This window comes from Anastrepha obliqua, chromosome 2, assembly GCF_027943255.1.
Source record: "Anastrepha obliqua isolate idAnaObli1 chromosome 2, idAnaObli1_1.0, whole genome shotgun sequence".
In the NCBI taxonomy this organism is placed as follows: Eukaryota; Metazoa; Arthropoda; class Insecta; order Diptera; family Tephritidae; genus Anastrepha; species Anastrepha obliqua.
The window spans coordinates 54,332,407-54,356,372 of NC_072893.1; the positions used below are offsets into that span (position 1 = coordinate 54,332,407).

The following is a 23,966-nucleotide window of genomic DNA, read 5'->3' on the forward strand; positions in this document are numbered from 1 at the left end:
AAAAAAGAAAGGGGTTTCTTCATCGTATCGTAACGGGTGATAAAAAATGGATTCATTACAGCAAGACAGAGAAAAGAAAGGCATGGAGACTGCCCGATCATGCTTCTACGTCGTTGCCTCGGCCGAATATTCACGGTGCGATGGTTATGCTATGTATTTGGTGGGATCAAGTTGGTGTTATTTATTATGAACTGTTAAAACAAAGCGAAACCATCACTGGGGATCGGTATCGACTTCAATTGATGCGATTGAGCCGAGCACTGCGCGAGAAGCGGCCGCAATACGCGGAGAGGCATGGAAAAGTGATTCTACAGCATGGCAACGCTCGGCCTCACCTTGCCAAACCCGTTAAAACCTATCTGGAAACACTGAAATGGGCAATCCTACCCCACTTGCCATATTCTCCAGATATTGCGCCGTCCGATTATCACTTGTTCCGATCGATGGCACATGGTCTAGCTGACCAGCACAGTTACATTCATATAAAGACATCAAAAAGTGGCTTGATCCGTGGATAGATTCAAAAGATGAAGAGTTTTACCGCGACGGTATACGAGATCTACCAGAAAGCAATAGGTACTTTCAATGATTCACTTGTAACCATTTTTTTCAGAATAAAGTTGTATTTTTATCAAAAAAGAACTTAGTTGCGCACCCAATATTTACTTAGGGCATCCCGTAAACGTCGAATATTGTAATATAAACAAAATCTACGACGAGCAGTTACACACGAAACATTAGCTTTGAAAAACACTTCGATTGCAAACCCACACTGTTCACCCGTCCGTTGCGACATCGTGACTAAATAAGGCACATCCTCACTCCTAAGATTCAGTAACTAGTGTGTGCGGCCGTGTACCTTAACTTCCTTCACCAACTCCGTGGAATTACCGCTTTCATCTCCACTCTCATCAGTAAAGCACAGCTCAATACTATCGCTTTACGTGTTTTTTTTTGCAAAAAAATATTCATTTATAAGTAATAAAAATTAAATAAAATTTCGTAAAAATGTTAACGAAGTGACAAAGCTGTTAATAATTTAGAAGAAAAAAAATTGTTTGTGAAAATAGAATAGAATCCATAGTGAAAAGATTTCAAAGGTGAGCTCGTTATCAGACCGTTACCCGGATCTGAGCGAATTTGACAGAACTAGCTAATGGGCTAACGTCACTTGAGATGTGTTTACAAAAAAATTGAGAATGTGTTAGTGATATACGAAGAAAATCAGCAGCAACCAACCACTTTGCTGACGTCTTAACAACGACTGATTGTACGAGTGTGTGAATACATGTGAAATAATTGACCAAAGTTCGGCTGCCGAATCCCCAAGTGACGTGGCAGCTAAAGCTCCCCTCACAGTTTTTTTTTCACCATAGTTAAATAGCAAATCTGGTAATCTACCATTCTTGGATAGAATCGACTCAATCGCCAAGGGTCTACTCTAATGCCAGTCGACGTACGCAATTTAAACGGAAAATTGATTAAAAGGATTTTAAACTTTAAGTTTCCGTTTATGTGGTAAATGCCCGAAAAAATTATGATTTTCAATATTTTTTTTCTGCTAGGCAATTACTTTAAAAAAATAAAAAAAATAAATAATTGGCGGGTACACTTCTGTTAGGTGTTTGGCCGAGCTCCTCCTCCTATTTGTGGTGTGCGTCTTGGTGTTGTTCCACAAATGGAGGGACCTACAGTTTTAAGCCGACTCCGAACGGCAGATATTTTTATGAGGAGCTTTTTCATGGCAGAAATACACTCGGAGGTTTGCCATTGCCTGCCGAGGGGCGACCGCTATTAGAAAAATGTTTTTATTAATTTTGCTTTCACCGAGATTTTTTTACTTTATTTTACAAAAATAAAAACATAGCATTAGTACATCATGTTTCGACTTGACTTTAGCTTGATTAAAAAAAAAATGAATAATTGTAAAAGTTACCGCTGTTTGTGTGGAGCCCGTTTCTCCAGAACTCCCTTGCAGTGATCATCACAAGTCCTTGGAGATTCGTCTAAAATCAATCGGACAAGAGAAAATAGTTTTATTAATAGATAATCTTGTACCAGATCGAAGTTTTATTTCAAAATTCACAATATGGACGTCTCCGGAAATAGTTTTCAGATTTTCGATAAAAATACCGACAATTAATTGTTTAAAAAAATCCAAATTTTTGAAAACAAATCTTCAGGCACGAGTTTTTTATGTTTTTCAAATCTTTATGTTTTTATTGAAATCTACCAAGCGGGTTTTGAGATATGAGTAGTAAAGTCCTCTCTCGTTGAACAATTTAAATATTTAACACTCTACACGGCTCTCATCATGCCCGTCCTAACGTGTGGCGCAGAAGCTTGGGCGATGACAACAACCGATGAAGCGACGCTTGGAGTGTTTGAGAGAAAGATTCTACGCAAGATTTTTGGACCCTTGCACGTTGGCAACGGCGAATATCGCAGGCGATGGAGTGACGAGCTGTATGAGCTTTAGGACGACATAGACATAGCGCAGCGAATAAAGATCCAGCGGCTACGTTGGCTGGGTCATGTCGTCCGAATGGATACAAACGCTCCGGCTTTGAAAGTATTCGATGCGGTACCAGCTGGTGGTAGCAGAGGAAGAGGAAGGCCTCCTTTGCGTTGGAAAGATCAGGTGAAGAAGGACTTCACTTCACTTGGTGTGTTCAACTGGCGCCGGTTAGCACGAGAAAGAAACGACTGGCGCGCTTCGTTAAACTCGGCCAAAATCGCGTAAGCGGTTATCGCTCCAATTAAGAAATCTTCTTCTTCTTCAAAAAACATAGTTTTGAGAAAAACGCATTTAAAGTTTTGCTTTCGATTTCTGTAGAGCCCGAGCGCCATTTGTTAATTGCCGAATAACTCGAAAAGTATTTGTCGGGTTCATTTCAAATTTCCTCCCAATATTTTTAAGATATTAAGAAAATGCAAAAAAAAAATTAAAATTTTTGAAAACTCTGACTACCCCTAACCTCTTATATATTGAACATTTCTTCTCAGTATTATAAACTTTGCTGGGACAATCACAAATGGTAAGCTACAATAATTCGAAACGTTCGAATACCGACAATACCGGATTTTTATTTAACAAATTACGTGAACTAATGACCGCTAGATGGCGCGTGTCAAAGCTACCAGCTGATACCGCAACCAAAACTACCATCCAACAGAGTTCGCCGTAGGTTTCCGGCAAGGCGATTGATTTATTTAAACATTTAACAAAAATTTTAGGCTACGTACTAAGTTTTTTATTATATTTTCTTATTTTTATGTTTTTTAACGGCATTTTCGTTTTTGTTGCTTATGCTGCATATAAAAAGTATTAACGTAAAGTTTCACTCAACCGCACCACTGCTCTGGCAACCAATGCAGCGGTTAACTGTTGTTTTGTAGATTTTCCAGCTACTGCATTGTCATGCAGGGCAGCAGCACTTTTGCAGCGATTGCCGAACATCAGTCAATTTCGGTTATAACGCGCTGGTGCGCGAAAATAATTGTGTCGATTCCAAAGTCGTTTTAATGTCGTTTTATTTGTTAGAAAATAATTGTTTGATATCAGAAAATAATTTATGTTAAATTTTGTGTAATCAAAGTTAAATGAAATAAGTAAGATTTAAAAAAAAAGAAACAAAAAAAAAAACAACAAAAAGGTGCACGATTAGGTTTTCAAATCGCTGATTGGCAGAGTAGTCTCTACTAATCAAGGCAATCAATGTAAGTACATATAAAAAAGGTCTTGATTTAAATTTTTTTGTGCAATATTTTTTCAGTTTTTAACAAGTTCTTCGCCAAAAGTAGATAATAAATACAAATAAAAAAATTTATTAAATTTAATTTGTCAAAAAATAAATCAGAAAAATTACACTATTTTAATAAAATATTTTTATTTTATAAATTTTATTAAAAATTAAAAAATTGTTTCTCAGATTTGAAATTAAAAAAAAAATTTACGAAATACGAAAGAAAAAAATAAAACATTTTAACTAACCTCACATTTTCAACAACCCCGCATGTGATTTCCCATTCCCACATTCCCCTACTTCCCCTCTTCTTTCTTCCCTTGCTCTACCCCTCGCAACCCACTCATTCACTCATATCAAATTCGCAACTTAATTTTATTCACATCTTCTCACAATTCAACACCGCAGGGCTAAACCCTTTCATTTACCGTTGCAAAATGTGCGCAAGAAACTACAGCCCACCGTCGCTGCGCCTAGCAGCCTTGTTATTGTTGTTGTGGTCATTCTAGTACTGTTACCGCCATTTTTCGCGCGCGCTTCAGCCTTTCACCAATGCGGCGCCGACCACTTCGAGTGTCGAGACGGAAGTTGCATCTTACAGGAGAAGATGTGTGATGGACGTCACGATTGTCTAGACAACTCGGATGAACTGGATTGCGGTAAATGCTAAGGTCACATAAAAATGTTGCCTGTGTTTCAATAAAACCTATCATTGCAGAGCGAAAGATGTGCCGCAAGCCGAATTGGTTCCAATGCGCCAAACCTAATGGGCCTTGCTTGTCAGCGCAGCTCATTTGCAATGGCATCGAGAACTGTCCTGGTGGTGAAGATGAATTGGATTGTGTTAGCTCGTCGTCGTCTTCGTCGTGGATGAAAGATGATGGTGTTGGAAGAAGTGACTCGGCTAGTGCTGATGTTGGCACTGGCGGCTGGCATTCGTCGAAACGGAATTGCAGCACTTTCGAGTATACCTGTAGCGCGGACAAGTCTTGCATTCCATTAGATTTTATGTGCGATGGTAAAAGCGATTGCCACGATCGGTCCGATGAAGAGGATGGTTGTGAGCGTGCAAGAACCAGTTGTGAGGGTTTCTTCTGCGACAATAGAAAGTGTTTGGAGAGCAAAAAGTGGATCTGTGATGGTGTCGATGATTGTGGGGATGGCAGTGATGAACGAAAATGTGGTACGAGGCGCTGTTATACAAAATTTATTAAATTTTTGATTTATTTGCACTTCGCCCAATACAGGTTTGAATTGTACTTTGGAGGAGGGAAAATTTCTATGTCGTGACAATTCAAGTTGCTTAATGATCGACGCTGTTTGCAATGGCAAGTCGGAATGTGCGGATGGTAGTGATGAGTCGGACATTTGTACTTCCGCCACCAACAATTGCAGTACAAAGACATGTCCGCCTGCGTCGACTTGTAGAATGCTACCCCAACAGGGTGCCCAGTGTATTTGTCCCAAAGGTTATCGCATGTCATTGCTGGAGAACGTTTGTAGGGACGTGGACGAGTGTTTGGAAATGTATGGGCTGTGCTCGCAAGGATGTATGAATACGCGAGGCTCGTATCGCTGTACCTGCGATGAGGGTTACATACTAAAGGATGATAATAGAACATGCGAGGCGCATGGTGGTGATCCATTGCTGCTCTACACTACGCAAATAGCTGTAATGGGTGTGCATTTGAGAGATAAATTTGTCTATGCGGTGGCAACAAATTTAACGAAAGTGATTGGTGTGGCTTTTGATGGACAAAACATCTATTGGACTAACATACGAAACGAAGCGGAGAGCATTGTGAAGGCAAACGTGGATGGTACCAATCATGAAATATTACTTACCTCAGGCTTGGACGCGCCTGAAGATTTGGCCGTCGATTGGCTGACAGGTTAGTAGTTGTTCGTAGACGGAAACATACTTGTATGTTCTATATATCTGAAATTAGATGAACATAATGTGGAGTTTAAGTACTCGAATAGTAGTGAACAGTCAGGAATGAAGCGGAATGTATGTGGCGATTCTGTCAAATTCACTGGAAGCGGATTAGCAGTACGAGATGGATGCCACCTTTGTATTCTGTATATCGTGGTGAGATTTAGGGAATATTGCTTAGGTGAGAGCCTTTGGTCCGACAAAAATCTCGATCTATTCGATAGCTTTTAAACCAATTTCAAACTGATAGTAGTGAGCTCGCAACGGATAAAATTTAATAAATAATTGGGGTGTACGCTTCTGTTAGGTGTTTGGCCGTGCTCCTCCTTCTATTTGTGGCGTGCGTCTTGTTATCGTTTCACAAATGGAGGGACGGACCTAAACTTGTAAGCCTTCTCCGAACCGCAAATGGTTTTTTATGAGGAGCCTTTTCATGGCAGAAATACACTCGGAGGTTTCGCCATTGCCTGCCGAGGGGGGGCCGCTATTAGAAAAAACGTTTTCCTACATATTCCGTTTCATTCATGCAGATTCGAACCTACACTCTCCCGAATGGTAGCCATGCACCAATCGATTCGGCTACGGCGGTCGTTAAACTGCGTTTACTGAGAACATTAAACATGCTTACGATCACTCTTCGGCAAACCTTGGTAATCCTGCTAATGAATTACAACTATGAAAAAGTTTTCCAAAATACCAACTTTCATTGGAAGGTGGCATGCAACTCTTGGATCATCCACTTTTTAAAAAGCATCAAGATGCACACCACACATTGGAAAGCAAAGTGGCATAAACGATTTTAGAGGATGTGTGCGCCATATTTTCCAGATCCCAGATTAATATTAAATTTAGTGACTTCAGGTTCATGACTTTCTTGAGGAAACTTTGTAGAGAGTTGGGATTTCTTCATACTAATCTTGTTCTTGGTGAATTATAAAACTACTGATCCTGGTTCTGGTCTGGGTAACTAACCTATGATGCAATTAGGCGAGGAGTATCATTTTGATACTTGTTTTTGTTTTTTTTTCTGAAATCATCTGTTGCAACTATAGACTGCAGTCGGACTCATTTGCGTATTTCATATTAAATTATAATTTAATATTTTACTCAACTTCGCTCACAGAATTCTGATCTTTAGAACCATAGGTAGGGGTGATGTTCACTTACTTTGGAGGAATACTGCTTTACATGCTGATTGCCATGCTAAAGAGCAGCACCTAGCTCAGAATCTTCTTCGATTTATTTCGGAATGAAGCGATAAGCGGCAGACCACTTATCTAACTACTGCTTCTTCCACCTAAAACCGAATCAACCCGCTTGTAGTCTGATATAAACTTGCAGTTATCTTGAGAACTCTGTAATACTTATTCTTCAATACCCAAATACTCGCTAGCAATAAGTCATCAAGCACCAAATTAATGAAAAGAATTTGTTTCTAATAACCGTGGCAAACCTCGGAGCGTATTTGCGCCATTAAAGAGCTTCTCATAAATGCCCTTTCAGAGGTGGCATAAGGCTGTAGATCTCTCCAGTTACGGAACAACATCAAGCCGCAGACAAAAATCGGAGGAAGAGCTCCTATTTGCCAACTCTTCCTTCTGAATCTTCTGAGCTCTGCTTACGCCTTTTCTCAATATCGGTGGTTGTTGTTGTAGTAATCTTACTAAGTCCTATTTAGGACAACTAAATGTTCTCATCAACGTCATCTAACAATAGAGGCATCAAGCAAGCTTTTTTCGATGTGGTCGGATCAGCTAGGGGAGTTTTTGAATGCGCAAGTGAGGGGGTTGTTAATATCGTGCAGAACCTCTTTACACTTATTAAAAATATTGTAATCTTTGATGTATTTAAGTCCAAACTGGTACAGTAAGAGTTTAACCTTCCTGCAATGTACGAATATGGATCGTAATTGTGCCAACGATATGCGAGTATTACTACGGTTCGAGCGATAAAACCCACTATTTGTTCACGCAATCGCTGTTGTTGTTATTGGAGCAGCTTAATAAACCCCATATAGAGCAGTTAATCCTACATTAGCGCTCGGTCAGCATCGTCGATATTTTCTAAAGGTAGGCCTAGGAATAGAATAAAGATCCAGCGGCTACGTTGGCTGGTTCATGTCGTCCGAATGGGTACAAATGCTCCGGCTCTGAAAGTATTCGATGTGGTACCAGCTGGTGGTAATAGAGGAAGGGGAAGGTCTCCTCTGCGTTGGAAAGATCAGGTGGATAAGGACTTGGCTTCACTTGTTGTGTCCAATTGGCGCCGGTTAGCACGAGAAAGAAACGACTGGCTCGCTTTGTTAAACTCGGTCAAAATATCGTAAGCGGTTATCGCGCCAATTAAGAAGAAGAAGGCCTAGGAAACGAACTATTTTCACTTTGTGGGATAAAAGGGAGAATTGTGGCAGTTGAGTGGGTTTATGTGGGCATATGAAAGCACTACTAGTATATTCACCTATCTGATGAGTCAGGGTCTATTCTAGTAAGTTTAACCTGTAACTATTGCCCATTCCCACAATGAGCCGGCAAGAGTTGTCACATCATCGCTGTAACACTATTTGATCTTTCTCTCACTCACTCTCTCTTCTTTCCTTTATTTTCCTTTCACATTCCAGGCAACATCTACTTCTCGGACAACACCATGCACCATATAGCTGTCTGCTCCAACAATGGCCTCTACTGCACTGCGCTCGTCAGTATGGACGTAGACCAGCCGCGTGGCATTGCGCTTTGGCCGCAACGAGGTCAAATGTTCTGGACCGACTGGGGTGTGAAACCAATGATTGCGCGCGCATCTATGGACGGCAGCAACTCGCTGCCCCTTGTCACCGATAACATACACTGGCCGAATGGAATCGTCGTAGATATGCACAATGATCGCATCTACTGGGTCGATGCCAAATCGGCAACAATGGAAAGCATGCGTTCCGATGGCACCGATCGTCGCCGCATATTCGATGGAATTATGAAACACCCGTATGGTTTAGCCATTTTTGAAGATAATATCTACTGGTCAGATTGGGGCACGAAAAGTGTGCATAAGTGCAATAAATTCACCGGCAAGGGGCATCAAGTGGTCGCTAAAGATCGCATCATCTATGCGGTGCATATTTATCACTCCGCCAAGCAACCTAAAACCGATCACGCTTGTATGCGCATGCGTTGCTCTCATTTGTGTTTACTCGCCGGAAATAATAGCGCAACATGCGCTTGTCCCGATGGCATGCAATTGGTCGCCGATCATTTGCGCTGCATAAAGACACACAAGAAACAGCGTCTCTTCATTGGTTTGAAAAACTCGTTACTCGAAATGGAGCATACGAAATTTGGGCGGCATACAATTTTGGAAACGCATCAGCTGCCGGTGTATATTAGCCAAATGGCGTATAATAATGTGAATGAAAAGGTAATCATTGCCGATAATGTGCAACGCGCCATCTTTGATTACGATCTGCAGAGCAATAATATTTCGGTGCTGGTACGTGAGAATATCGGCAATGTGACGGCGATCGCATTCGGTAAGCTTTGAAACTATTTTAGTTAGTTAAATGAAAGCGTATATAAATATTTCTTTTCGCACTTTCGCAGATCACTTGGCGCATAATGTTTACTGGACCGATTCAGAGCGTCATGTGGTGGAGGTCTACTCCATGCAGTCACGCAAACGTGCCATGGTTAGTTTCTTTGCCGGATTAGAAGCGCCAATTGCGCTCGCATTAATACCAGAGGATGGGTAAGTACGCCAACAACTGGTTTGGTAATTTAATTCGAACTTAAACTTTGTGGTTGATGACAATTTGAACCTTGAGGGTCATTCACAAACGGATATACGAGGGCGGTTTAATAAGTATGGGTGTTTGATGACAGTTGGCGTTCCTGAAGGAAGTTAGTGTTAGCATCGTGTGCAAGTTGCCTTCGCAAAATCCTTCAGCTCCAGTCGATCCTTCATCCTGTTACTCATTATCTGGTTATGTTGCCTCGCATAGTGCTGTAATTTTTAATATACAACTGAGCGATAGTCCAACAAGCACACTTGGATGTGTTTGTCCCAATTTCACTATCACTTTCCCACTAAATATCGCAAGTGCTCCTTCAGAGTGCTTTTAAATCTTTCGACCATGTCATCTGATTGGCGGTGCAAGGGTGTTGTATGTGTTTTCTTAATTCTCTCGAAGCAACATATTTCTTTAAATACGACGGACTCGAAGTTTCTTCCTTGGTCTGAATGCAATTCAATTCAAAAACCTCGGTAAGGGTGTTGGCCTTTTGGTTTGATGAACGTACACTTCTGGCCACTTACTGAAGTAGTCCATAACAGAGAATACATATTTGTTGCCGGAGTCACTAATTGGAAACGGACCTGCCACATCCGTGGTCACTCACTCAAATGGTGAACCCGCGTTTTATTGCTTTTCCACGATTTCTCTCCTTTGAGCTTTTCGCTGCCATACTCTGTGCGCAATTTCGAATCCATTCGGCAACTGATTTTGTTCAGTTTACCCAGTAAACCGCTGCATAAACTTCTCCAGGGCTTAAGTGATATCCAGATGACCTCCGCTTGGCCCATTCCTCTGGATTTAGGAACTATGATCAGATTACAATACTAATTTCCGTCTTCGCTTTCATATTCGTGATAGAGAATTTCATGTTGTTGTTGTTGTTGTAGCAATACCCTTGCCCTGTCAGTGTAGCGTAATCACCAGTCGTCTTCGTCTAGCTCATCTTAGGCCCAGGAAACTAGCTGTTTCGACGGGTTGGGTCAAGAGGAGTGTTAGATGATTGGGTTTGATGGGGCATGTGATAAGGTGGTTAGTGTCGACCGGGTGCCTTCACATGCTGGACATATGTTTAGTATGTCGGGACCAATTCTGGATAAGTAGGAGTTTAACCTGCTACAATATCCAGAACGTAATTGTGCCAAGGTTACGCGGGACTCTCGGGGAAGTCAGAGCTCTTCGTCTGCGATTGGTGGTGGTTGGACTCCGATAACGGCATCGACCCCCGAATGCTTAAGAAGGTGGTAAGAGTCTCCCGATGAATGTCGTTTATGGCCTGTCTGTACACTGCCCGATCCAGTAGCTGTCCGTTGGTTTTGTCTGAGATCTCGTCCGGTGGCGAGGTAGTTGTTTACCTTGGAGCATAGGCCATCAATGTCATTGCCCGACGCCATTATCGTGCAGTCGTCGGCGTATGAGACCAGGGAGACTCCCTCTGGTGGCTGGGGGAGTTTCGAGATATAGAAGTTGAAAAGCAAGGGTGAAAGGGCACCACCCTGTAGTACGCCTTGCTTTATTTTCCTCTGTTTAGATGATTGGTCTCGATATATCACCGGTGAATGACGACCACTCAGGTAGTTCGCGGTCCACCTCTTCAGCCCTGGCGGGAGTGTCGACTGTAAAATGTCATCTAGTAGCGTGGCGTGTCTGACTGTGTCGAAAGCCTTTTTTAGATCCAACGCTACTAGGACAGTCCTCTCGCAGGGACGGTTTGGTGTAGAAAATTCCATCAATAACTTTGCTTTAGTCAAAGGACTTTCTTTCTACTATACTTCATTTTTAGAGGGTCTCCCTCCGGCGTTTTTCGCTTCCTTGCCCTTTCGCTACCAGAAACATTCAATTTACTCCTTATCACACTTCACCCTTATCATCGGGTTGCAAGTTCATTGAAATGATGTCAACTATCCGGTCGGATCATTCGACCGTAGCGCAATCTTTACACCCCATACAACCAGGTCGCCGAAATAGTAAAGCAGCAATTCCATGTTGTTCCTCCTTATGATGCTCAAGACGGTTTCACTCCAGCTTCTTTTGCTTCCTTCAAGTGGTTGGGTACCGTCTTCGGTTGGGTACGGGGCATACTACCATTGCGTGCAATATACCCAGTCTAACCGCTGTTATAACACTTTATATCTGAGCTACAGGTCATGTAAATTGAGATAACGTATCTTATTATTTTCCTTATGATTTACGTTTATATGGAAGCCTTATTATGAATTTTACGAGAGTCGGTTGGAATATGTTCGGAAGCGTTTATTCGGTAATCTCTTGCAGTCGTCAAATATCTCCTAACCGAAGTCTTCAGACTTTGCTCGATGCTAAATGATATTTTTAGTATCGCCTTAATTGAAACTGGGGCACAATCGATCTTTCAGGTCTAGAGCTAAATCCCCTCATAATAATAATAAGTAAAACTATAACCTTGAGGCTCTAATTAAAAGAACGCTAGCGAAGCATAGAGCTGAGTTAAATACCGTCTTTAATTTCTGAGACTTAGAATTTTCCTTTCGTAATGCTTTACTGTTTTATATTTGTAATAATTTAATTAACTTATTTGCTAATTACAATGATTGCATTTGTGTTAGTCTGAACAAATAAAACTTAATAAAATACCTCTCATCCCTCTAGCGTCATGTTTGTTGCCCTACGCACACGCAAAAATGTGCACATAGATCAACTGCCCCTCAGCGGACGCGGACCACACGCACACCCATTTGAAGAAGGGCTTGGCTATGATGATTTTCAGTTTACCACCGACTTTGAGACGAAAATACTCTTTTGGTCTGATAGTGAACTCGACCACATCTCCTTCACCAACTATCGAGTTTTACAAGAGTACACTTTTCGTGCTCGACTCAAGCGTCCCTACTCACTCGCACTGGTCGAAGACGATCTCTTCTGGTCGGAGTTGCGTTCCTCGGCCATACACTGGACGCACAAAGACAATATGGGTGGAGTGAAACGGTTTGAAATTGCAATGACACATCCAGCCTACACGCACGTATTACCTGCACGCATACCACTGTTGGCCAGCCAGCCAACCAGCACGTTGGATCATCCCTGCCAGCATGGAAATGGTGGCTGTTCACATGTTTGTGTAACTGCCACAAAATTTATTAGCGCCTGCTTATGCCCGGCGGGGCTTGTTTTTCGCGATATGGCCAACAAAACTTGCATTGAGTCGCTGGACTGTGAATTCCGTTGCCGTTCGGGTGAGTGTCTAACACAATCGCATCGCTGTAATGGACGTAAAGACTGCCCGGATGGTTCGGATGAGTTTGATTGTGACCCGACGCGTATTAAGCACCGCAAAGTTGTATGTGACATTGGCGAATATGCGTGTCACGATGCTACACAGTGCATAAAAATGCAACAGCGCTGCGATGGAGAGAAAAATTGTCGCGATGGGTCGGATGAGGCACACTGTGACAAATTTGGTAAGAATCTTTGAGATGTATAACAAAATTGAACTAGTAATAGCTCTTTCACTATCTTTTGTGTATTGTAGATCAAGAGAAACGCTGCCACGTACATCAACATGCATGCGATAATGGTAATTGTGTAGATCAGAGTGTCATGTGTGATGGCATAGACGATTGTGGCGATCGCTCAGATGAGTCCAACTGCAAATTGAATACTGATCAGACATCCGGCGATATGCCTGTTTGTGCTGTCGATATGTTCCAATGCAACACGGGCACTTGTATCGCACAGAGCTGGGAATGTGATGGAAAATTAGACTGCACAGATGCATCGGATGAGCACGAAAAATGCGGTAAGAAATAGTTTGAGATCCGCCTTGGACAAAACTTTATACACTTAACTTTAGCGGCGTGTACTTGTGGTTTGCACACCACAAATACGTGGAGGAGCTCGGCCAAAGACCCAACAGAGAGTAGAGGCGTCCATAAAAATCTAAATAATTTTTTTTTATGGCAGAAGCACTGAAAGTAACAATGTGGTGAAGTTCAAGCTTTAGACAGTTTGGCGTCTTCGTGTCGGCACCACCTTAATTGTGCTGACAGGGTCCTAAGAAAAACATATATATGTACAGTGAGACCTCTGTTAGCGGGCACCTGTATTAGCTGAATAGCTCCCTTGAGCGGACATTTTTTTTCTATGTGAAATCGTATGTACGGGAAGCAGTTACACTCTCTTGAGTGGACACCTCTCTTAAACGCACAAACGCTGACTGACGGTGAGTGTCTGCCCAAGAGAGGCTTCACTGTATATACATATATATAAAAATACCGCTTAAATCCTTTGTTATGTGTTTGGAGAGTTCCTCCTCCCATTGTGCGTCCTGATGTTCGCCCCCGATGGATTTTTGATAAGTTTTGGATGAGCGCCAGATGTTTTTTTTTTATGGAAGAAATGCACTCGGAGATTTGTCATAGCCTCACGAGGGCCAACCGTTATTAAAAAAACCTTTGATATCATTTTGGTGTTTCGTGCCCACAAGTGGATTTCGAGCCCGTGCGCTACCGAATTATAGTCAGGCACAAATCCATTCAGTTACGACGGATAAATGAGGATTTCTTAAGTGGCTGAAGAATTGGTTTCTCATAACTTCATTTCTCTGAGTCAATGAAGCAATGATTATATCGAACCAAAGAGCTTTTGGGCATCTCAATTTCAGTATTAACTACCTTTTATTATTTCATCCAAATTCAATCGCTAATAAAAGTTGATAACTTTCCTTCCGTTTTAATTTAGGCACCAAGGAATGTCCACCCGATATGCACAAATGTATGCTTGGCCAGTGCATTGATCGACGTTTGATCTGTGATGGTCACAATGACTGCGGCGACTTTTCGGACGAAATGAATTGCGATTTTGCTACGGGCAAGCAACGCAATTTGACCTGCGGCTCGGCGAGCCAACCGATGTACCAGTGTACGAGCAATACCAGCATTTGCCTAGAGTTGAGTGTTCGCTGTAATGGCACTGCCGAATGCCCACGCGGTGAGGACGAAGAAAAGTGTGGCACGGTGTGTGGCATAAATGAATTCCAGTGCAAGTCTAATAAAGAATGTATACGGCTGGATTTTCGTTGCGATCGCGATAAGGACTGTACTGATGGCTCAGACGAAATGAATTGTGAACATTATAAAAATTCGTCCATCGTCGGCATAGTGATGACCAAGCAGAATGAACGTCCTTGCGAACCGAATATGTTCGATTGCAAAGATGGGAAATGCGTGGAAATGTCGCGCGTATGTAATAATTTCGAAGACTGTGATACGGGCGCTGATGAAGGACCACTCTGCGATACGTCTTGCACTTCCTTACCCAATCAGCCACTTTGCACGCAAAAATGCCGTCCAACGCCGGTAGGTGCAGTTTGTTCATGTTTTCCAGGTTATCGTTTAGATACGGATCAGCGCACTTGCATCGATGTGAATGAGTGTGAGGAAGGTGAGCCATGCGCACAAATTTGTGAGAACACACACGGTTCGTATCGTTGCAAATGCTATCCAGACTTTATGCTGCGCCCCGACAAGACCAGCTGTAAATCAATCGAAAGTCAATCCGCGCTGATGTTCTCCACCTACAATGAAGTGCGCAGCATGACGGAGCAGCCGATCACGTTGAGGGTCGCATGGGCGGTAAATGACTCCAAGATCGCTGGTTTCGATTTGAATGTACGTAAACGTATGGCTTACTTTGCTACCGATGTCGAGGAGGTGTTGTATAAAGTCGACATGGAGAACGGTCAGGTGAAGGCTGGCCTGTGGGTGCAGACACCCACAAAGGTGGCAGTGGACTGGATCACGGGTGAATAAATTTATTCTACTTCATTTATTAACAATTTGCTAATTTTTCATTTTCTTTTCACAGATAATGTCTACGTCATTACACGCGCTGGAAAGTATGGCATCAAAGTGTGCTCCTTCGATGCGAAAATGTGCGGTCTCGTAGTTCAGGCCAACCCACGCGAAACTATACGCGCGCTCGCAGTCGATGCGCTAAGTCGTCACCTCTTCTATGCCACCGTACGCGCACAATCCTTTGACACACCTGTTTCTGAACTCAACATGGCGCACTTGGATGGCAAGAAGCCTGTATCATTGCTACGAAAACGTGATGCTTACATCACCGCCTTAGCCTGCGATCCTTACAAACGTGCACTCTACTTTGTGGATATGCATTCGAAAACACTGCAAGTAATGGGTTATCACACGGATAGCTTACGCATTCCACGCACAATCATACAAAAGGGTAATGTCATTATGCATCCATCGGGTCTTTCAATCTATGAGAATCAAGCGTTCATTGTGAATATCGGTTCCAAGGAAGCGGTGCATTGTCAGCTTTTTGGTGCACATAACTGCAAAGCTTTCAATTTGAATATTCTTAACGCTGAGGATGTTGTAGTGGATGGTGTAACGCGTCAACCGCTCGCCACAAATCCCTGCAACATGGCCAAATGTCATGGTATGTGTATACAGGCCGATTATGGCTATGAGTGTATGTGTGGTGATGCTATTGTGGGCGAACATGTTCACTGCCCGAAGGAAGCGACCAATGAGATCTTGTCCAGCGCTTTGCTTGGTGGAATGCCGTATGCTGATGACGAGAAGTCTACTCCCATTGCTGCAGTTATGACCATTCTGATTTTGTTATTATTAGCTTTGCTATGCGCAGGCGTTGGGTACTTGTACTATCGGCGCGCTTTTCAAGGTCATCGCGATTTCAATATCAACCTGCATTTCCAGAATCCATTATCTGCGTTCTCCAGCATCGGTGCAGGCAGCGGTAAGTCTGCAGGCGGCATGCAGCAGCAAAGCGGCATCATCAGCACAACTGCCTCTTTTGATGGAGACACCCAAAACAATGTCAGCAACGGCAATGCAGAAGGAGGAGAAGCAAACGAGAAGAAGCAATATGTTCCGCCGATCTATAGATTTCTGCGAAGTTCCAGAAACGGTTCGCTCTCGGGTGCGGAGATTCTTCTCGAAGCTGCGTCGGTGAGTAGAAAGCAAATTTTTAATTAAATTGAGTCCAGAACTTGTTAAGTAGTAAACAGACATCGGGTGGGTAATTACAGCTTTCTGTTTCATAATCTAATTAATTCATAATCCTAACTTACAACTCCATCATAAGACTCTAGAGAAGAGGGGAAACGAGTTAATCCATGTGTACACAGATGGCCGAAAGCTCAAAGATAGGATAGGCGAAGGTATGTGCTCCGAACATCTGCAGTATTTTTCAGGATGAACTGGTAGCAACACTCAAAGCTTTGGCACTGCTAAAGTGTGATGCGATACCTTCTAGTGATATCTACATTTTCACGTATTGCCAGGCGGCGTTAAATATACTTACAAAATAGTCACATTAGTGCGGCATCGAAGGGAAGTGTAGGGCAGATGAACTAGCGAGACTTGGCATCCAACTGACTAACGTGTTCATAGATATAGCCTTACAAACCTATCAGCTACTTAGGTTAAATGGCTGCCCTTGAGAGGGAAAAACTTGTCCGTTGTAATGCCAAACAGGGGGAGGGGAGGGGAACAGGAAAGCGGGGGAGGAACCAGACACAATCCAAGACTTGGGTTAGAGGATTTGAGGATGACGACCAACCAGTGGCGATTTACGTATGTGTTAACCGCTTCAAGCAGCTCATGAATTTCACCAAATTTGAGATATCTAAATCCGCAATATCGGCTGGTGTAGCGAAAAAGTGAGAGCCCAGATGTTTAAACCTTGGCCCGACAAGAGCAGGGCAGCTAATAAGAAGGTACTGAGATGATTCCACCCCGTCCTTCCGGTAAGGATACCTACCAAATTCGATAGCTGTGGTTTTGTTAGCCTTAGAAGTTCTCTCGAGTGCCCCCGATCTCCCCGTGGCCAGAAGTACCTCGCGACTTTGCACGTTTGCGCGCTAGCCCAGCACTCGCTGAGTTGACGCGAGGCCCATCTTTCCAGTAGCAGACCACAGGTTCTTAAGGGAACTCCAATCCTCTCATATTGCGATGCAGCCATCTCAAGGGTTCCCTGTCTGGCCAACTCATCGGCCCAGCAGTTTCCCTCTACGCCGCTGTCACCGATAACCCAAATGAACCTAATATCGAAGTTTTCCGATGCAATCGAGAGGGAAGTCAGGCATTCTCCGACAAATTTCGAACCTCACAAACAGCGAACCCAAGGCTCTAATTGCTGCTTGGCTGTCGGAGTAGATATTTACCTCCTTCACTTACTTACAGAAGCGAGCAGCCAATCCAGAGCTTCCTTAATTGCGGCTACTTCTGCTTTGAAAACACTATTAGCTACTTACCTTTGAGAAATTTGTAAAAACGAGAGTTGAACTAACCTGCAGGATCGGTCAACAATTGTGGACGACTCTCAATACTAAACGCACAGAATATCGGCTAAGTCAAACTAAGCAAAGTCTTCACATACCCTCCGCTTCATGCGGAGTTAAAGAATACTCGTATTATATAATATATAAAGTATATAGCACACTGATGTCCGTTATAGCAGGGCATTGACTAATAGGGAGATACGCACTTGGGATGGGCCCGCAGAGATTCAACTACTGCAGATACTATCTACACGAGGAAGAGGCAGAGACGATTTTGCTGCTTCGGTACCACTGTCCTGCTCTATCTAGATGCAGATTCACCATTTTAGGTAAACAATTTTTCAATGAATTAGAAGACCTCAGTGCAGTAGAAATCAGAGATCTTCTAAAGCTTCTGAACGGTTCACACTGGTTTAAGGAGAGATAAGAACAAGTTCCTTATGCGGCATGACAATGGGCTCTGAGTTTGAGTGTGTCACATAGGGGACAACCTATCTTCAAAGAAATTGAATTGCTAAGGACATTCCATATTCCTATATTCATACTTTGGATTAACGTTGACTGCCTAAGCCTATAGACAAATCTCGTAATTATGCCAAGTATAATAGATTCCTCTTCAAACTGAGTTACAGAGTTATTATGAAACCTTCTCCTATTATGGTTTGCTTAGCTTTCGTCCACCGCAGAAAGTAAAATGATGAAGATTGGTGTTTAAAGGGCATCGAAGTACGTTGTAAAGATATTTACAACTGGAAGAGGAAAATGGGTATTTGCACCTTAGTTACAACTATTAATGGTGCCACTCCCATTGCCTATTTTATTCTGTACTCTGATATTATTTAACCGCTTTCCTATATTTATTGAACTTCTACGCATTGGATGCCTTGGATTCATCACCTCTTTGGAAAATTAACCATAAGCCACTAGACAGGCTTTTGGGCGTGGAAGGGCAGGTGTTGTCTGAGTGACACACCCCAGACCCAATTAGCACAAAAGATGCCATTTCGATGCGCCACTTTCAGAACCACTGCTTTTTATTAGTCGGACCATCTTGATTTGACTATAAATCCGCCTATGTCGTCTATTTTCCTTTCTGCAATTTCTTTCAAATTTACCCTCGAGAATTCCTCCAGCATTTTATGTTGTAGAGCACCCAGACTTGGGCACTCACATAGATAGTGAAAAATTGTTCCTTTAGATTTTTCTTGATTGCAAATCCTACATTTATTGATGTACGGCCACCCCATCTTCCAGGAATGGCCTTTCAAAATCCAGTGGCCACTTATTGCTGGCGCAATTCTGAATATGTCTGCACGTGGCTTTCTTAACAACTCGTCAGTTCTGGATTTATAGAAATTGGGCCACGTTTGCTATACTTGCGAAAGTACGGCAGCTAAGGAGGAAGTGCTGAGATGATGTGAAGGGACTCGAAGTAATGCCGCGTCTCGCAGCATGTACTCCCCGCGCCAGTGTCATTTAAGTGCACCCATGAAATTTGACAGCTGACCTCTGAAGATGCCTCGAGCGCTTCCGATCCACTCGTGATCAGAAAGATTTCGCGACCTTACAAGTTTATATATAATACTTGCCCAGCGGTCGCTGAGTTGACGCGAAACCCGCCTTACCAGGAGCAGACCGCAGGTTGTCTAAGGGATCCCAATCTTCTCCTTGCGCGGGGTAAATACCTCACAAGTCCTCTGCCTGACCAGCTCATCCGCCTCGCAGTTTCCTGCAATGTCACTATGACTAAGCACCCAGGTGAGCCTTATATTTAAGAATTCGGATGCGATCGAAAGTGAAGTCAGGTATTGCGAAACCAGTTTCGAGTGCACCATCATCGAATCCCGGGCGGTAATTGCCGCTTGGCTGTCGGAGTAGATATTAACCTCCATGACAGTGATTACACAAGAGAGCAGCCAAAGCATAATGAAACTTCCAGCATTTTTTTGTTTAACAATTATCACCCCTCGACCGGCAAAAGACCGACTGCATTTCTGCTTTAGCTTCTCGTAAAATACAACTTCTACTGTTCGGAGGTGTAGTAAAACCATTAGAGGCATTTCGGATAAATCAATGGAAGTATAATAAAATGAAATGAATTTATAAAAATCTGGTTCATACTACAAAAACAATATAACTTGAAGTTTCAAACCTTGTCCAAAGTTCAAATAATTTCATACATTTTTTAATTGGAAGTTGTAGCCTATTGAATTTTATTACAATAAAGTGCAAGTTTTAAGTAGCTTAAAAATCTCCTTGATTTTCTAAAAACTGCCAAACAACTTTTGAACAAATAAATGTTATTTTTTTTATAATATTTTTTTAAAGCACAAAAATTTTGAAGAAAAAAATATAATTTTTTATTTTTTTATTTTTTTTTTTAAATGGCAAGAAATAATAATACTAAATATTAAAATTAAAATTAAAATTAAAATTAAGACATTCCAGTTTAAAAGCCCTAATTTCAAAAATTTTGTAGATTTTTAAAAAATTACCAAACGAACCTTGAAGAAAAAACTATTATTTTGTATTTTTTTTAATACAATCAAAAAATAATATATTACCAAATATAAAATTCACATTAAAATGAAGATATTTCGGTTTAAAACCCCTAATTTTCACAAATTTCGTTGATTTTTAAAAGGTAGGTAGGTAGGTAAGATGGCAAGAGTACCCCAGGTACACTTCAAGTAGCACTTACGTGCCGTTTTGATAGCATAATGTGGACCACCACCTGTGAAAAGATTTAGGGAAGAGAAAAACCGTCTACAGCAATGCAGTGCTGTTGATGTAGTGGAGAAGAGAAGAGAAAAGGAATCTAGGCTGGAGAATTTCTTTTAAACCCAAAGGGCACGTTAAGGAATCTCAAGCGCCTAGCCGCCAGAGCCGGAAATTCGCAGAGAAAGTGCTCAACAGTCTCTTTCTCTGCAGGATCCCCACAGCTTCTGCAATAGGGGTTATTCGGGATTCCAAGCTTCCGATCACCCAGTGACCGGTGAACACCGCAATGAGTTTGGAAATTGAATGGCGGGGGATTCCCATCACCATAGGCGTTCTGTTTCTATCGTATTGAGGCCATAGTGTTTTCGAAATAGCACACGATGAGACAGACCTCCATCTGTCTTGCGCTTTTTTTTAGAAAGAAATTGTGTAGTTTCCCTTTAACGACGGCCAAGGGGACATCGATGTCTGAGAAGGGGACAGCTGGAACCGGTTCTGCCGACCCCTTCCTGGCAAGCTCATCGGCAATTTAGTTTCCTTCTATATTCCTGTGCCCAGGAACCCAGATAAGGGAATTGTTTCCTTTCGAGACGTTTGAGTTCCTCCTTACAGGAGTTCTCCAGAAGAGAGCTGCAATACGGCGACGTCAGGGCCTTGATCGCAGCTTGACTATCAGAAAAAATATTAATGTCTCCCTCCCAATAGCGATCCCGAAGCATTTTGCATAACCGCAGGATCGCGAAGACCTCTGCTTGAAAAACGCTGCTTGTTTCCGGCAGTTTAAAGGAGATTTCTGGCTGATTTAGAGTAAACCCCCGCTCCCACTCCAGACTCCATTTTGGATTCGTCAGTGAATACAGAGGTATCTATATCCGTACCGCCTCTCCCCTCTTTCCAATCTTGCCTGCTCGAAAAGAGGAGATCTACTTCAAAATGCTACTATGTCCTCAGGAAGTTGTCTCCAAAGTCTAATCTCCTTCAACCTAATAGCACTCTGAGCGGCAATGGATTTAACCTGCAGATCCACAGGAAGTAAGTGCAGAATGACGTTGAGCGCAGCAGTGGGACATGTTCTACTAGCACCAGTGATGCCCACACATGCAGTTCTCTGCACTTTCTCTAGTTTAGTGATGCTGTACTCCTTCTGAAGAGCTACCCACCAAACTAGGCAACCATATGTCAAAATTGGCAGAACCACTAAGTTCTACATCCAAAGTACGACACGTGGCTTGAGACCTTATTTTTTGCCGAACATAGATTTACAGACGTAGAAGGCTATATTGGCCTTCTTAACTCGATTTTCTATGTGCAGCATCCAGTGGAGCTTGGGGTCAAGTATTACACCACGATACTTGACTTCCGATGAAAGAGTAAGTCACTGGTTGTTAAGTCTTGGAAGCTTAAAAGGTGTAGGCTTGTATTTTCTGGTGAATAGCATCAACTTCGTTTTGTCAGAGTTGACTCTGAGACCGCAACTGGCTGCCCATCTACTGAGTGTTTAAAAAGTTTTTAAAAAGTTAACGAACAAATTTTCAAGGAACAAATATAATTTTTATGAAGACATTCCAGTTTAAAAACCCTAATTTTCAACATTGAATAAATCTAAACATATTTAGTTTTTGCTTTTCAAAATATTTTAAGTTCTCTTTTTAAAAAACTTTACCACAATGTCCAAAATACTTAAATCCCTTAACGTGGGCTCGCTCTGCTTACAAGTGAATTTCCCGCAGGATTGGTTTAGTAATTGGGGGCTTATTTAGCTGTGGCCTGGTTTACGGAATTTCGATCCTTTCTGTACGTTTAAGATGAAACTAAGAATTTCAATTGCAGTTGCCGTATTTTTATTGTTTATTGTTTGAGTTATTTATTAAATTGTTACCTACAACCCCATACATCTTTTTCAGCCGCCCCACGAATCAGAGGAATTGGCAACAGCTGAACGAACACCCAGTGTCCTGGTGGAGGCAGAACCTTTTTACACAACCCGAATTTGCCACGATGATGATGATGCAAGAACAAAACTTGTCAACTAAATATTGATTGATACCACAAACAGTTTTTTAAAGCAGCTATAAATATTTGCATCTTTTGTTATTTATTATTTTTTATTAGAACTCGTATTTTTGCATGTATTTAGTTTTTTTATTGTAGTGGTTTGTAGGTTATTGTAAAAAATAAAAACAGTGTAAATAAGAAACTTTGCTCCTGAACTTTGTAAATATGTAAAATGTTACTGTAAAAACTAGCAACCAACCACATATATATATGTGCATGTGTATTTACATGTGAGTTTAAAGGTTGGATGGTTGGTTGATATTCTTTACCAAAATTTTGTTATAAATAGTCATTCGGAAAATTAAGAATGTTTGTTTTTTTTTTCAAATATCAACTACAGATTTTTATTTAATGCCACAATTATTGTTGTTTTTGATTTTGTGGAGGGGAGACGGTTTGTTTAAATAGTCGAGCATTCAGTTCAACAATTCAGTCAATGGCGGTCGCTGTAGCTGAATGGATTGATGCGTGCCTCTCATTCGGAAATGTACTGGTCCGACCCTCGGCAGGCAATAGCAAACCTCAGAGTGAATTTTCACCTCAGTGGATTCGTCAATAAGCAGAATTGCCGCATTTGGGCGAATGATAATCCAAGAATGATTGCCTAAAAACCAATGCACCCACAAAGAGTGACTGTTTGGTGCGGTTTATGGGCCGGGGGCATCATTGGGCCGTATTTTTTTCAAAATGAGGCCGGTCAGGCAGTTACTGGGAATAGTTTTCGCTATCGTGAGAAGATAACGAACTTTTTATGGCCCGAATGGAAAGATATGGATGTGGACGATATATGGTTTCAGCAGGATGGTGCCACTTATCAGCTAACGAAACAATGGCTCTTTTGCGCGAAAAATTTGATGGCCGAATAGTCTCTCGCGCGGCGATGTCAATTGGCAGCCAAGATCGTGTGATTTGACACCGTTGGACTTCTTTCTTTGGGGTTATTTGAAAGAAAAGGTGTACGTTGCTAAGGGTATATTCAGAAACGCATTATAAATGCGCAGTAATTGCAGCGCTGGCAACACTGCCAATGTGACAAGTGATGCAATTGATAGATTTGTTGACGATTTGCAAAAAGATTTGTTGCATTTATGAACGCGTTTTACACTAAAATGGAAGTATTATTGAGTTTAGTTGTTGACGATATATTTGAAGTAAAAAGTGATAGTTTTTTGCTAAATTTAAGAAAAAAAAGACGTGTAAAGCTAAAGCTAAAAAGAAGATTACATATAATATAGTAAGATGTTCATTAAAACGAAAAATTCCCAAAAATAAATCTTTTTTTGAAACAATAAAATTGTTTCCCGAGGACGTATTTTATTCTCATTTTCAAATGAATTGGTCCACTTTTGAGGTAGTTTTTTTTTTGATTTTCATTGAATCAGCATTTTTTGATAAAGTTTTTTTTAAATTAAGTGTTTGAAAGCC

General features: G+C 41.8%; 1 protein-coding gene across 2 annotated transcripts; it reads left to right on the forward strand.

Moving 5' to 3' along the window:
* The first annotated feature begins 3,448 nt into the window (after positions 1-3,448).
* On the forward strand, positions 3,449-22,849 carry LOC129239610 (putative vitellogenin receptor). Of its 2 annotated transcripts, XM_054875238.1 has the most exons (12): positions 3,449-3,720; positions 4,155-4,405; positions 4,465-4,929; positions 4,994-5,638; positions 8,300-9,202; positions 9,273-9,417; positions 12,089-12,897; positions 12,969-13,235; positions 14,177-15,238; positions 15,302-16,115; positions 16,180-16,431; positions 22,391-22,849. In XM_054875238.1, coding segments are annotated over exons 1-12 (5,751 nt in total). In that variant the 5' UTR covers positions 3,449-3,718; the 3' UTR covers positions 22,527-22,849. The 2 variants fall into 2 exon arrangements, with proteins under 2 accessions (XP_054731213.1, XP_054731212.1); XM_054875237.1 differs by having other exon boundaries at positions 15,302-16,431.
* Positions 22,850-23,966: the final 1,117 nt, after the last annotated feature.

Coding starts and splice junctions, on each gene's coding strand:
- LOC129239610 (XM_054875237.1), top strand. Junction 9,203..9,272: donor TGTGACGGCGATCGCATTCG/GTAAGCTTTGAA, acceptor GCACTTTCGCAG/ATCACTTGGCGCATAATGTT. Junction 12,898..12,968: donor GGCACACTGTGACAAATTTG/GTAAGAATCTTT, acceptor TGTGTATTGTAG/ATCAAGAGAAACGCTGCCAC.